This window comes from Mercenaria mercenaria, chromosome 17 (assembly GCF_021730395.1).
Source record: "Mercenaria mercenaria strain notata chromosome 17, MADL_Memer_1, whole genome shotgun sequence".
Classification (NCBI taxonomy): Eukaryota; Metazoa; Mollusca; class Bivalvia; order Venerida; family Veneridae; genus Mercenaria; species Mercenaria mercenaria.
In genome coordinates this window covers 42,460,862-42,476,454 of record NC_069377.1, presented here as the reverse complement: position 1 = coordinate 42,476,454, position 15,593 = coordinate 42,460,862, and the positions used below count along the sequence as shown (strand labels likewise).

Below are 15,593 nucleotides of genomic sequence, written 5' to 3'. Positions count from 1 at the left end.
TTAAGAATTGAAAAAAGCTTAAAAGATTTTATATAAAGCTTTATAGTAAAGAAAACAGTCTTTGATGGAAGAAACCTTGAAAAATGTGATTTTAAAGAAGTGGAGTCTCAGGGTGCAGGGAGAAAATAAAGTAATGGTATGAGTATAGGTCGCATTCGTGTATAAGACGCAGTGAAAAAATATCTACAGATTTCTGCAAAAATGCTTATACCTGTATATTTGTCGCAGAAAAAAAGGAATCTCAAAAACACGTAAATTTGTAAGAAAATGCAATTTTCCCGGCATCAGTTAGCCATTGTTGTGGCACCTGTAATTTTAACAAAGTTGTGAAAATGACTTATTAAAAATTGCGAGATGAGGTCACTAAATTGACAGTTTCATTATAGTAGCATCAGAGATGCTATCAAAAACACAGGTATTTAAAGTTTTATCCAAACTATCTCAAACTTCTCAACACCTTTTCGATCTCATCACCTTCTCAGAAATCTCCTAATTATCGACTATGTGTATGTGCGGCAACTTGTAATTACTGTTGGTTTAATGTACTTGCAAAATATGTGAAAACACCAACTTAGGAAAAGTTTTACACAGGTTTTGCTAAAAACTTCATGATGAATATGTCTTGTCCTGCACCCATGTTTAGGTCACATCGGTCATTCCTGACCAGAATCTCGGTAAAAAAGGTGCGACATAATTATACGTACGATTACGATATTTTTAAGTGTTTTTTAAGAATGTTAAGATGGTATGTCTATGACTCAGAATCACATCTTATATTCCAGATTATACTGTTGTGATATCATTAAAGATTGCTTAAAATGTGAATGTCCTTAAAATGAGGAAATGAAACTATGATTAAAAAAAATTATAAAAAAATACAACCACAGAATTAATAAAGTGTTGGTCAAGGACCAGGTTGTAATTCAAGTACACATGGATAGTAATGTAGACACAAATGACAATGGAATAAAATAGAACAATATTATGTTTTAATTAAAAGAAACAGCAAAATGTGAATTCAGAAATAGTGTAACATTTTGACTTGCTTACTTCCTATATAGTGATATGAAGTAATGAAATGTGAAGGATCATTTGAGACCAGTTGAAGAAATGTTGTATATCACATGTTTACTGCTTCCTGTGAAGTAATACAAAGTAACAATGCAAAGAAGTGAAAGTGATGAAGGATCTTTACTTTTATGTCCTTCAAAGTAAGTATACAAAACATTTTTGAACATCTAAATGAAGGTTCTTAGTTTTTGCACCCCCCCCCCCACTCCCCACCTTTCCCCTACCACACATTTTATGAGGTTGGAGAGTGTTGGTGTACTTAGATTTTTTTATGTCAATACGTTTGTCTAGATGTCTGTATGTCATCTCTGTCTTAATTTGTTCCACGCATTATTCAAAAAGTATTTGATCAAGGGTCGACCATGAAACAATATATATTTGTTATTCTGTGTGTGAACTTCTGCACCTTGGGTTTTGTTTCGAGTTTCACTCAGCCAGACCAGGGTTATGGCCCTTGACTTAGGCCTAAGGATTTTTGTTTTGCAGGTATCTCAAATGGTATTTAACCTAGAGTGGTGAAACCTTTCTGGAGTATTATTCAGTATGTAAAGTTGTGCATTTGTGGTTTTGTTTGAGATTTTACTATTCAAGAACAAAGTTCAGGCCACTAAACTATTCAGTCAAATAATGAGAGCTTATATTAAGTCTTCTCACCGGGGTGTAGGCATCGGCATTGTCACACCTTGGCTAAAGTTTTGCTTGCAAATTCATATCTTAGTAACCATTGCATGTATTGGTTTGGTTCTTTACACAAGGCCTCCTCAAACCTATTGAAATAACCAAGTTAGATAATTCTTGGATGAAATTAATTCAAATTATTGGCCCTTCTCAACTTGGAATTTTTGTTAAAGTTTTGCATGTGCTGTTAAACTGTAACTCAATAACAACTTTATATATTTGATTGAAACTTGTCACTCAATGTTTCCCAGTAATCAGATCTAGTGACAAGACCAAGTAAGGTAACTTTTGGTTGAATTTGTTATATATTATGGCCCTTTTTCATCTTAGAAAGTTCAGATATTAGCTAATTAAGCTTTGTGTGCAATATATATCCAGCTGTGCTGCAGTAACAAAAATATATTTTGGATTGAAACTTCACACAATTCTACCAAGTCATCAGAGCTACAGATTTAGCCAAGTTAGATAACTCTTGTTTGAATTTAATTCAATTTATGACCTTTTTTCAACTTAGGAAATTTGATTAGTTAAAGTCTTGCATGCAAGTTATGTTCATAATACCACAATAAAATTCAATTTTTTCGTAAATTGAAATTAAATAACTCTGTTACATAAGTGTTGCCAAGTTACAGCCAATAAGTGTTGCCAAGTTACAGCCAATAAGTGTTGCCAAGTTATAGCCATTGTTCAGCTAAGAAGCTGTCAAATAGTGGAGCACTATGTCTTATTGACAGCTCTTGTTCTGAAAAATTCTTGTTTTTCTCCATTTGACTTTCATTAAATGGACTCTCAAATTTTTGTCTGCGGCAGATCTCATTTAGAATTACTTTACAAGATTATGTGTGAGAGCTTTTTGTGCAATTTATTGGAAGCAGGGTGTTATTCCATAATAGTAATTTGAAGAAAATGCAAATAATGCTCCGGACATCCACTTACAGTTCAGATCAGCAGACGGTCAAATAGGCACCTAATCCTGTTGAGTTGAGAGCCTTATTTATGTAAGAAAGCCATTTATGGATAAATCTATCAAGCCATAAGACTCCAGAGACCAAATAAAGTACTGCAGCTGTACATTTTATCAGCAGTAGTGCTCAGTGGTACAGAGTTTAATTCCTATTAGGTCAGAATTTTGGTTGTGCCATCCAAAATTTTAAGAAACTAGATTTACTCTTGTTGGTATGTCTGTCCATCTGTCCAAATTTGTGTTTTGTTTACCTCAAAAAGTATTTGACCTAGAGTCATAAAATGGCATAGGATTGTTATTTAGCTTGTGAAGTTGTGAACTTGGGTTTTCTTTGGGATTTCACTCAGTAAGACCAGAGTTCTGGCCCTTGACAGTAAAACAAGTGCATATATGTCTAACATATCTCAAAAAGTGTTTGGCCTAGAGTCATAAAGCATTATAAGGATTGTTGTACAGCATGTGCCTGGATTTTACATTTATCCAGACCAGACCTAGCGCATAAAGGGCTTTAAAGTTTGTGTTACATTATAGCTCAAAAGTTATCTTACCCTAGAGTCATGAAACTACATCAGAATGTTCAGCATGTGAAGTTTGGTACCTGAGGTGTTGTTTGGGATTTCACTCTGCAAGATCAGAGTTCTGTCTACAAGTAACATATAATTACAGGACATTTCGACATAAGTGTCCATCTAGTTTTCTTTGTGTTTCCAAAAGTTAGAGTCAGAGAAAGACAATAAAATATACAATGAGTCAACAAAAAATCTTAATCTTTTAAACTGTCATCAGAATGTCATACTTTAATTATGTTTTTCAGTAAACCAATTTTGTCCAATTTGTACTTATTACAGTCAGGGTATGTGAGTGTACTTCAGTTTGGTACACCTGCAGGACATTCTGAATAGCGCGATTGAAAAATCACTCCACATTTTTGTGTACCAACCTGATCAGGACAGTCAGATGTTGTATGGATCAAGCCAACCTATTAACATTTTGTGTTTTGAATGGAAAATGAAGGACAAACAATTATTGCTATGCAGAATAATGTTTAAGGGACAGTACCCTGAAGAAAACGTTACAGTTTTATCAGCCATATTTGAAGTTCAAAATTTGCCAGGAAAGCATTGTATGATGATGGTTATAACACATCTGAAAACAATAATGAAAATCAAATTATCCTGAATGTAATCCAGTTTACAGAAGAACCTTGGTATGTTTTTTTCCTTACGGAAGATTCAGGCAGCTTTTCTCTTTTCCCCCCAAAAAATATAACTTTGTTGAATTATTGACTGAATTTTAAGAAAATGAGAACAATTTAGAACTATAAATTTTCTAAATTGGTGATAAAACCAAATAAAAGAAAACAAATTTCACAGAAAGTTGTAATTGTTATCTCTGTAATTACTCTGTTATTGTTGATGTAATTTCAGGTTATTGGACAAATTACTGGTAGTGTGTCCCAATGTTGACTACTGTGAGGAGGTGCTGCCACGTTCTGAGCTGGATGCCCACCTTACACACAGGTAAATATGCCTTGTATGAACAAAACTGCCAGGTTTTGAGTTCGATGCTTATGTCAATCAAGAAAAAAATTTGTCTTCCTGTTTCTGGGGAGATATATTGATTTTGTCTTGTGGATCTGTCACAAAATTTTGTCTTTGTTTTCAGTTGTGTTTATTTATTTTGTTTTGTTGGGTTTAACGTCGCAACGACACAATTATAGGTCATATGGCGACTTTCCAGCTTTTGTTGATGGAGGAAGACCCTAGGTGCCCGTCCGTGTATGATTTCATCACGAGCGGGCACCTGGGTAGAACAACCGACCTTCCATAAGTCAGAGTGAGGCTCGAACCCACATCGATGAGAGGCAAGTGATTTGAAGTCAGCGACCTTAACCACTCGTCCATGGAGGGCCCCCCTTTCAGTTGTGTAGAGAGGTTCTGAATCAGAGCTAGTTTTGCATATTGTTGGCAAAGAATTGATGGAGTACCCTCCCCATAAAGGGTATAATGTTTCCCCATTTCTGTTTCCCCATAGGTTTGGAGTTGTATTGATTTTGTCATGTCTGTCTCTGTGTCCTCAGTCTGTCATAAAACTTTGTCCAGATTACCCGGTACTCCTTTAAAACTACAAATCGGATTTCAGTCAAACTGTAGGAAGATTCATCACCAGTTTGTTTTGCATTTACTAGTTGAACGATTTTGACAGGGTTACAGTCCTTATTTGTCTGAGCTATTTCTCCTACTGATGGAAATTTGAATTAAACTTTAATAATTGATCAGTACCAAACCTAATTGAACATATTTTTCTGTTTTCTCTGTTGAATGAGTTTTGACAGTGAAATCTCAAGCTTGATATGCTTGAAAGAGGAATTCTGAATTAGTACTTGCTGGATTTCCACCAAATTTTATAGAAAGTTTAAGTACCAAGGTTAATAGTTTTTCAAATTTTTAAACAATTTATAGTTGATTGACTAGTGATTCAATTATAGCACCCTCAAAAGTCATTTTTGAACAAAGTTTGTCCAGGCTTCTAGTAAACTACTGGTGGGATTTTAATGAAATTTCATAGAAGTCTATGCTTTGCTAAAGGAGAGAGATTAAGCTGTAAATTAGAGTTAATTGCACATTTCAGTTGAAATTTCTTAGTTTTAGTACATTTGATACAACTGGCAATGTACCTCCAGCTGAAATTTGTGACATCTCTAATTTAGTTGTAATTTGTAGGAACTCCCATTTTGTTTGGCATAAAATGATTTTCTTAATTATCTTATATTAGAACTGCAGTGACTATGCACAGTATTATACACTTGAGACATACAGGCACTTAACAATTACAGTATGTTGTATTAGAAGAGTTACAATTAAAGGAATTTTTGTTCAAACCTGCATTTTATATATTTTGATAGAATCATCTTTAACAATGCGGTGTTGCAAAAGAACTTTCAGAATTTACCCCACAAATGAGATTGTTGTGAACATTTAAAGAAGATACAAAATTGGCAGCCAGCTTTTATTTACTAAGTGATAAAAAGAACTGCACTAACGTGTTCATCCAGAGAGGAACGGACAACAGTCAAACTTGTCTGAAAACCAGCTCTTGTCACAAAGCTGCTTTCCACAGGACAACTAAATTTCTTTATAGAAATTTTTTTCTGCTTGTACGTGGTCAAATAATTCTGTTTTTGGTATTCAGAAGTAGTGAAAATTGTTAAACTCGGCATACTTTCGAAGATTTCAATGGGAAATACCACGAAATCAATAACTATCATCCATGCATAGTCTGAAATCATAGATAAAAGATATAAATATTTGCATTTCCATGGAAGGTAATTTTAATTTATAGATAGTAAAAATACACCACATTATAAATTACTTTTAAATATTTGATCAAAATGGCGGCCAGTTTGTTTCCATGGCAATAACGAACATTATGGCGGATTTGTCAAATTTCTAGATACATATTTGAACTGTATTTACTTATTTCTGTAAAATAATTTCTCTACTTTTTCCAGCTGTAATAAAAGAAATTACCATGTTTTACATCTTATACTCAAGAAATATATGAAATTAAACTGTTTAAAAGGTTATTTGTTAAACAAAATATTCAGCAGCGTGTTAATGACATCATAAACACACTAAAATGGCTGCCTCCATGATCAGTCATGTTCTTAAATTTCAAACAGCCATATCTTTATCAACAGTGGTCCGATTTTAAAAATTCTTTCAGCATCATGAAAGGCTTGAGGATGACTTTCATATAAAATTAACTGATTATCAGTCATTCTTTAAAACAAATTGATGGAATGATTTAGTAAATAAGTGAATAAGAATACCTATTTGTTTTAGTTCGCTTAATGCTAGATATTATTGTTTAAACAAAAACAGAAATGTCAGGAAAAGTATGATATGACAGATCAGTATAATTATCAGAATAGCCAGAGTCAACAGTTCAGTTAATTCAAATTCTCCCCCAATGCCTTATAGCTGCTATGTGAATAATTTACAATTTCCAGATAAGCCTCATAAGAAATCCCATGATGCTAATTGTAGATCTGACTGCATGCAAAACCAAAATCTATAAGTAAATTAATTTTCCATCAATTCTTCTTAATGTCTGTTTAAAACTCTGGACCAATTCTTGTTAAGCAATTAAGTCTACTTTTATATGATATATTTTGTTGTTTTGCTTCTTTATTGGTCCCCAGATGAATTGATGTTTCTGTTTATTGTGTCAAATTTGGTGAAAACTGCTCAATCTTTAACTGAGGAGGTGATATATGAAATGAGTCTGGAATCTTTATAGGATTTATCCTGAAGTCTGGGATTAGATTGTCAGAATTTGCCTAACACTGTTAGAATATGATATTCTTTCAGTCAGTGAGTAAGAAGGTACAGAATGTAAACTAATGTGCATAGTCTGTTGACAGGGTCCAATGTTTCATATACACCAGATCACTTGAAGGTTGATTATTTCCCTTGTACAGAAATCATTCTTTTACTCCTGTTCATTTACAAACATTTGAAAACTCCTTTACAAAAAGGTTTAGGAAAATGTTATATAATGTACAATTGTAATTATTTTCAGGTAAAAATTTAAAAAATACCTGAAAAATACCCTGAAATCACAGGGCAATGTAGCTGTTTTACTTCCATTTCTTGTTTTAAGGGGATTTTCTTCTTGAAAACTCTCCTTTCCTTAGTGTCAACACTTTGGTCATAATTTATATATTATGCAGGAGGCTGATGGATGTTATCTGGTGCTAAGACTAATACAGCACCATGTTTGAAAACAACATATGAGAGATCAGTGTAACAGATTGAGTTAGTCTGGCTGGTAACCATTCAGTGAAACAGATTTAATTAGGAAGTTCCAGACCACTGGCGCCAGATCAGAAAGAAAATGCCTCTGTACATGTTATACCCTACCCCTAGGTATTCTATAAGAACCATGGTCATGAACGGAAAAGTGCACTAACCCGTTTCAATCGTACATTTCTCAACTTAAACGCGCAGTTCGGTGAATGGGTACCTAGTATATTGAACAAGCGATAATCTATCTTCCATCGTGCACCAGTCACATTGTCTCAATATTCCATATTACTGAGATTATCCACATATTGTATGCTTTCGTCAACGTTACAGAAAAAACTTGCTTGAACTTCCCTAATGAACATCCGGTCTAGAGGTCACGGCAGTGCGCACATGTTTGGCGAAACGTAAACAAACAAAAACAGATTTTAAAAAAATCACAATTTTACACTAAAACTCGAAATGTTGAATGAAATTCATCTTGTATATGATCTTTAATTTGAAATCGTACATTGGTCTGCATCTGTTCTGTATATTTTATTCATTTTGCACATTTTGCTGCATTTTCACATTTTAGCGAACACGTGTAGTAAAATGACGATTGACATACATTTTTACAACAGCCAATCAGAATGGTTTTGTAATCTAGAACGGAACTTCACCAGGGAAGTTCAAGCAAGTTTTTTGTGTAATGTTGAAATTACTATAAACTACGCGTTGTTTTTCTAAGATAAGAGGTATTCAAAAAAGTGACCGGTACACAATGGAAGATAAATTACCACTTGTTTGATATCCATAGTACACATTTACCGCACTGCGTGTTTTAGGTATGAAATGCGCGATTGAAACGGGTTAGTATATTTTCCCGTTCACGACCATGGTTCTTATAGAATACCTAGGGGTAGGGTATAACATGTACAGAGGCATTTTCTTTCTGATCTGGCGCCAGTGTTCCAGACTTGCTGCTGGCCAATGCTTATTTGTTGAAAATGAGTAAATGAAGCAGTGATTATAGTTAACAGCACAGTACAGATTTAATATGAGGGTCACTCTGATGTATTTCAGCAGTTTCAAATCCTGTTAGTATTACAAGAGTTTTAAAGAACACTTTTTATGTATTTTCTTGCCCTATTTGGCCCAATGCATACAACATCTTTTAATATATCAGATAATTGTTTGAACAGAAAAAAATTATCAGGAAAAGTACCATATGACAGTTCATTATTATTATTAGAATAGCAACAGTCAACAATACAGTTAGCATAATTCAGTTTTCCCCCATGCCTTATTGCTCTGTGAATAATTCATAATATAGAATTTCCAGATATATGCTTGTAAAATCCCTTGATGCTGCGTAGATCAGACTGCATGCAAAACCAAAACCTGTAAGTAAATTAATTTTCCATCAGTTCTTCTTAATGTCTATTTAAAACTCTGGATGAATTCTTGTTAAGCAATTTAGTACCCTTTTATATGATATATTTTGTTGTTTGCTTCTTTATTAGTCCCCTGGTAAACAAGTTTCCATTTAATGTGTCAAATTTGGTGAAAACTGCTCAATCTTTTGCTGAGGAGGTGATATATGAAATGAGCCTGGGATCTATATAGGATTTGTCCCAGTCATTGTTTCGATTGTCAGAATTTGCCTGTATAGCTCTTTTGGGTATGGATATTTATGCCCCCCTTCGAAGAAGGAGGGGTATATTGTTTTGCAGATGTCAGTAGGTCGGATGGTCGGTATGCAGACCAATCAGTTTCCAGATTTTAACTCAAGAACTCTTGGGCCTAGGATCATGAAAGTTGATAGGGAGGTTGGTCATGACCAGTAGATGACCCTTGTTGATTTTGAGTTCAGTAGGTCAAAGGTCAAGGTCACAGTGACCAAGAACAGTTAACCAGTTTCTGGATGATAACTCAAGAATGCTTAGGCCTAGGATAATGAAACTTGATAGAGAGGTTGGGCATGACCAGCAGATGACCCCTATTGATTTTAAGATTAGTAGGTAAAAGGCCAAGGTCACAGTGACCTGGAACAGTTTAACAGTTTCTGGATGATAACACATAAATGCTTGAGCCTAGGATCATGAAAGTTGATAGGGAGGTTGGTCATGAACAGCAGATGACCCCTATTGATTTTGAGGTCAGTAGGTCAAAGGTAAAGGTCACAGTGACCCGGAACTGTCAAACAGTTTCAGGATGATAACTCAAGAATGCATGGGCCTAGGATCATGAAAGTTCATAGGGATGTTGGTCATGACCAGCAGATGACACCTATTGATTTTGAGGCCAGTAGGCCAAAGGTCAAGGTCGCAGTGACCCAGAACAGTTAAACCATTTCAAGATGATAACTTGAGAATGCTTGGGCCTAGGATCATGAAAGTTGATAGGGAGGTTGGTCATGACCAGCAGATGACCCCTATTAGTTTTGAAGTCAATAGGTCAAAGGTCAAGGACACATTACCCAGAACAGAAGAAGTCTTGTGTACAGTGACCAAATAATTTCTGATCCTTGTGCAATTACTGAATGCATCAAGGGGGCCTTTTGTGTTCTACGAGCTCTTGTTTATTTTTGGTGTTTTATAATAGTTTTGGGGTCTGAAGGCAGGGAAAGTCCAAATCTTGTACAAGTATATTCCTCTACAATGATTGATGTTGTCCACCCTAATCAGAATTAGTATACTTCTATACTATGTTTGGTGTTGTCCACCAAGTCCAAATCTAATAAAAGTGTGTTCCTATACCAAGTTTGATGTTGTCCACCAAGTCCAAATCTAGTACAAGTGTGTTCCTGTACCATGTTTGATGTTGTCCACCAAGTCCAAATCTAGTGCAAGTGTGTTCCTGTACCATTTGATGTTGTCCACCAAGTCCAGATCCAGTATAAGTATATTCCTATACCAAGTTTGATGTTGTTCACCAAGTCCAAATCTAGTACAAGTGTGTTCCTGTACCATGTTTGATGCTGTCCACCAAGTCCAAATCTAGTACAAGTGTGTTCCTGTACCATGTTTGATGTTGTCCACCAAGTCCAGATCCAGTATAAGTATATTCCTATACCATGTTTGGTGCTGTCCACCATGTCCAAATCTGTTACAAGTGTGTTCCTGTACCATGTTTGATGTTGTCCACCATGTCCAAATCTAGTACAAGCATGTTCTTTAACCATGTGTGATGTTGTCCACCAAGTCCAGATCCAGTATAAGTATATTTCTATACCATGTTTGATGTTGTCCACCAAGTCCAGATCCAGTATAAGTATATTTCTATACCATGTTTGATGTTGTCCACCATGTCCAAATCTGTTACAAGTGTGTTCCTATACCGTGTTTGATGTTGTCCACCAAGTCCAAATCTAGTACAAGTATGTTCCTGTACCATGTTTCATGTTGTCCACCAAGTCCAGATCCAGTATAAGTACATTCCTATACCATGTTTCATGTTGTCCACCAAGTCCAGATCCAGTATAAGTACATTCCTATACCATGTTTCATGTTGTCCACCAAGTCCAGATCCAGTATAAGTACATTCCTATACCATGTTTCATGTTGTCCACCAAGTCCAGATCCAGTATAAGTATATTCCTATACCATGTTTGATGCTGTCCACCAAGTCCAAATCTAGTACAAGTGTGATCCTGTACCATGTTTCATGTTGTCCACCAAGTCCAGATCCAGTATAAGTACATTCCTATACCATGTTTCATGTTGTCCACCCAGTCCAGATCCAGTATAAGTATATTCCTATACCATGTTTCATGTTGTCCACCAAGTCCAGATCCAGTATAAGTATATTCCTATACCATGTTTGATGCTGTCCACCAAGTCCAAATCTGTTACAAGTATGTTCCTGTACCATGTTTCATGCTGTCCACCAAGTCCAGATCCAGTATAAGTACATTCCTATACCATGTTTCATGTTGTCCACCAAGTCCAGATCCAGTATAAGTATATTCCTATACCATGTTTCATGTTGTCCACCAAGTCCAGATCCAGTATAAGTATATTCCTATACCATGTTTGATGCTGTCCACCAAGTCCAAATCTGTTACAAGTGTGTTCCTGTACCATGTTTCATGTTGTCCACCAAGTCCAGATCCAGTATAAGTACATTCCTATACCATGTTTGATGTTGTCCACCAAGTCCAGATCCAGTATAAGTATATTCCTATACCATGTTTGATGTTGTCCACCATGTCCAAATCTGTTACAAGTGTGTTCCTATACCATGTTTGATGTTGTCCACCAAGTCCAAATCTAGTACAAGTATGTTCCTGTACCATGTTTCATGTTGTCCACCAAGTCCAGATCCAGTATAAGTACATTCCTATACCATGTTTCATGTTGTCCACCAAGTCCAGATCCAGTATAAGTACATTCCTATACCATGTTTCATGTTGTCCACCAAGTCCAGATCCAGTATAAGTACATTCCTATACCATGTTTGATGTTGTCCACCAAGTCCAGATCCAGTATAAGTATATTCCTATACCATGTTTGATGCTGTCCACCAAGTCCAAATCTAGTACAAGTGTGATCCTGTACCATGTTTCATGTTGTCCACCAAGTCCAGATCCAGTATAAGTACATTCCTATACCATGTTTCATGTTGTCCACCAAGTCCAGATCCAGTATAAGTATATTCCTATACCATGTTTCATGTTGTCCACCAAGTCCAGATCCAGTATAAGTATATTCCTATACCATGTTTGATGCTGTCCACCAAGTCCAAATCTGTTACAAGTATGTTCCTGTACCATGTTTCATGCTGTCCACCAAGTCCAGATCCAGTATAAGTACATTCCTATACCATGTTTCATGTTGTCCACCAAGTCCAGATCCAGTATAAGTATATTCCTATACCATGTTTCATGTTGTCCACCAAGTCCAGATCCAGTATAAGTATATTCCTATACCATGTTTGATGCTGTCCACCAAGTCCAAATCTGTTACAAGTGTGTTCCTGTACCATGTTTCATGTTGTCCACCAAGTCCAGATCCAGTATAAGTACATTCCTATACCATGTTTCATGTTGTCCACCAAGTCCAGATCCAGTATAAGTATATTCCTATACCATGTTTGATGCTGTCCACCAAGTCCAAATCTAGTACAAGTGTGATCCTGTACCATGTTTGATGTTGTCCACCAAGTCCAGATCCAGTATAAGTATATTCCTATACCATGTTTGGTGTTGTCCTGTTACAAGTGTGTTCCTATACCGTGTTTGATGTCCACCATGTCCAAATCTAGAACAGGCATGTTCCTTAACCATGTTTGATGTTGTCCATCATGTCCAAATCTGTTACAAGTGTGTTCCTATACCATGTTTAATGTTGTCCACCATGTCCAAATCTAGTACAGGCATGTTCCTTAACCATGTTTGATGTTGTCCACCATGTCCAAATCTAGTACAGAAGTGTTTCTATACCATGTTTGATGTTGTCCACCAAGTCCAAATCTAGTACAAGTATATGGGATAAGTTAATAATGTAAAGCCCTGTTATAACTGTGTGCTTTCTTTAACAAAGTTTTTGATGGGAGACTTTGATAATGTCAGTAAGCTTTCAAGGCTGCTAAAGCATTATAAAGTGCTCTACATTAATTGTATTTTACCACTAACAATGTGAGGATGAGGAAAACCTTTGCTTCATTTATTCATTTTCAGCAAATTAGCAATGACCGGGAGCAAGTCTGGAACTTCCTTATTAAATCCATTAATTGCAGTGAATGGGTACCCAGTGGGGTTTTATTTTGTCAGTTTCGGGGAGAAATTTAGACCTCATTTACTTCACGAAAAAGTATGTATTTTACCTAACTTTCCCCTTGGATTGCCATCAGAATTTAAGTTTACATCAGCAGGACAATAGGACTTGAACTTCAGTGTCCTAACATCACGTAGAGGTTGCATCGATGGACATATTGCATCCATGTCCTATGGATATAATTCTACTTTAAAATTTGTTTTAATAAAAGCTGGGTTTGGGAGGATGGAAAACTCAAGAATAATACATGGGTTTTAAGGTCACAAATTGTATACTAATATTTCATAAGTGTTTTGATGCCAAGTTAACTTTGTATTTAATAAAGTATGGTTACTGAGTACAAGAGTTTGTTTCTACTTTGAAACAGATCAAGTGAAATGTTCACTTGATAGATAAGCATCATTATAACTGTAGTGAACATATTTAATAAGTTTGATATTTTATAATACTTCATATATAAATTACCTTTAGTGGCGAAACAACTGGAAATATCCCATTCGAAGAGCCCTGCCACCCTAGCCCCCAGATTGAAAAAAGCTCACTGGTACCAGACTAATTATATCTGTTGCATTGAACTCTCATATTGTTTTAAAACATGTTCACATCATAAAATGAATCAACCCCATGTACAAGATCTAAGAAAAACATTTAAATTTTTGCCTCATGTAACTATAATGTCTTCAGCTTGAACTTTCTGTAGGTGTTTAATAGAGGTACGAGCGACTTTGATATTACGTTTAAATTTTTCAACAAAATTTTACATTAACAAGAAAAGTTAGCATTTTCTCAAATAAATTGGCTCATAAAAAATTGCCCTGAAGATTTATTTTGCAATAGAATGTGAACAATTGTATTTTTGCTGTGATTGTTTTTTGTCATGCATGTCTTTTTTTTTTTTTAATTCCAATTTCAGTGATTTCAAGGCAATTGAAAATAGCTTTCATTTTAAAAAGTTATCAGAATATTTTTAATCTTGCGTTCTTATAACTTACAGATGTTTTAAAGATATACACATGTTTCCATAAACTGGTACCTTTATAATTATTGCAAAAGTCAAAGGCGGAGATTATGTTGATCTTATTAGCTCACCTGAGCACAAAGTTCTCAAGGTGAGCTTTTGTGATAGCCCTGTGTCCGTCATCAGTCGTCCGTCCGTTGTCAACAATTTGACTGTTAACACTCTAGAGGTCACTGTTTTGGCCTAATCTTAATGAATCTTGGTCAGAATGTTACCCTCAATAAAATCTTGGACGAGTTCGATATTGGGTCATCTTTGGTAAAAAACTAGGTCACCATGTCAAATCAAAGGAAAAGCTTTTTAACTCTCTAGAGGTCACAATTTTGGCCCAATCTTAATGAAACTTGGTCAGAATGTTACCCTCAATAAAATCTTGGATGATTTCGATATTGGGTCATCTGGGATCAAAAACTAGGTCACCAGGTCAAATCAAAGGAAAAGCTTGTTAACACTCAGAGAGGTCACAATTTTGGCCTGATCTTAATGAAACTCTGTCAGAATGTTACCCTCAATAAAGTCTTGGACGAGTTCAATATTGGGTCATCTGAGGTCAAAAACTAGGTCACCAGGTCAAATCAAAAGAAAAGCTTGTTATTACTGTAGAGGCCACATTTATGACTGTATCTTCATGAAACTTGGTCAGAATGTAAATCTTAATGATCTCAAGGTCCTTTTTGAATCTGGGTCATGTAGGATCAGAAACTAGGTCACCAGGTCAAATCAAAGGAAAAGCTAGTTAACACTGCAGAGGCCACATTTATGACCATATTTTAATGAAACTTGGTCAGAATGTTAATCTTGATGATCTATAGGTCAGGTTCAAATCTGGATCTGGTGGGGTCAAAAACTAGGTCACTAGGTCAAATCAAAGGAAAAGCTTTTTAACACTCTAGAGGCCACATTTATGACTGTATCTTCATGAAACTTAGTCAGAATGTTAATCTTGATGATCTTTAGGTCAAGTGCGAATCTGGGTCATGTGGGGTCAAAATCTAGGTCACCGGGTCAAATCAAAGGAAAAGTGTTTAACACTTCAGAGGCCACATATGACCATATCTTAATGAAACTTGGTCAGAAATTAATCTTGATGATCTTTAGGTCAGTAGGTCAGATACAGGGTACAGATACTGTAGATACAGGGCCTTCATGGCCCTCTTCTTTTTGTAGTTATTGCAGAAATTTTTGCCATCCTTCTGCAGGGTTGATCTTATTTCGGTAGTTTTTGCAGAAATCTTTTCCACTATGTTGAAATGATTGGCATTGAATGGGCATGAGCTCTGTTGAAATGATAGGCA

The 15,593-nt window shown here is 35.6% G+C and overlaps 1 protein-coding gene across 5 annotated transcripts in view; it reads left to right on the top strand.

Moving 5' to 3' along the window:
* Positions 1–15,593, top strand: part of LOC123535766 (ligand of Numb protein X 2-like) — a 104,771-nt gene that overhangs the window by 58,988 nt on the left and 30,190 nt on the right. For 4 of the 5 annotated variants that reach the window (XM_053528026.1, XM_053528028.1, XM_053528025.1 and 1 more), the window contains exon 4: positions 4,141–4,233. In XM_053528026.1, coding sequence (XP_053384001.1) covers positions 4,141–4,233 — 93 coding nt within the window. Of the gene's footprint in view, positions 1–1,061; positions 1,212–4,140; positions 4,234–15,593 lie in introns of all 5 variants that reach the window. The other variant, XM_053528029.1, reaches the window with a different exon arrangement.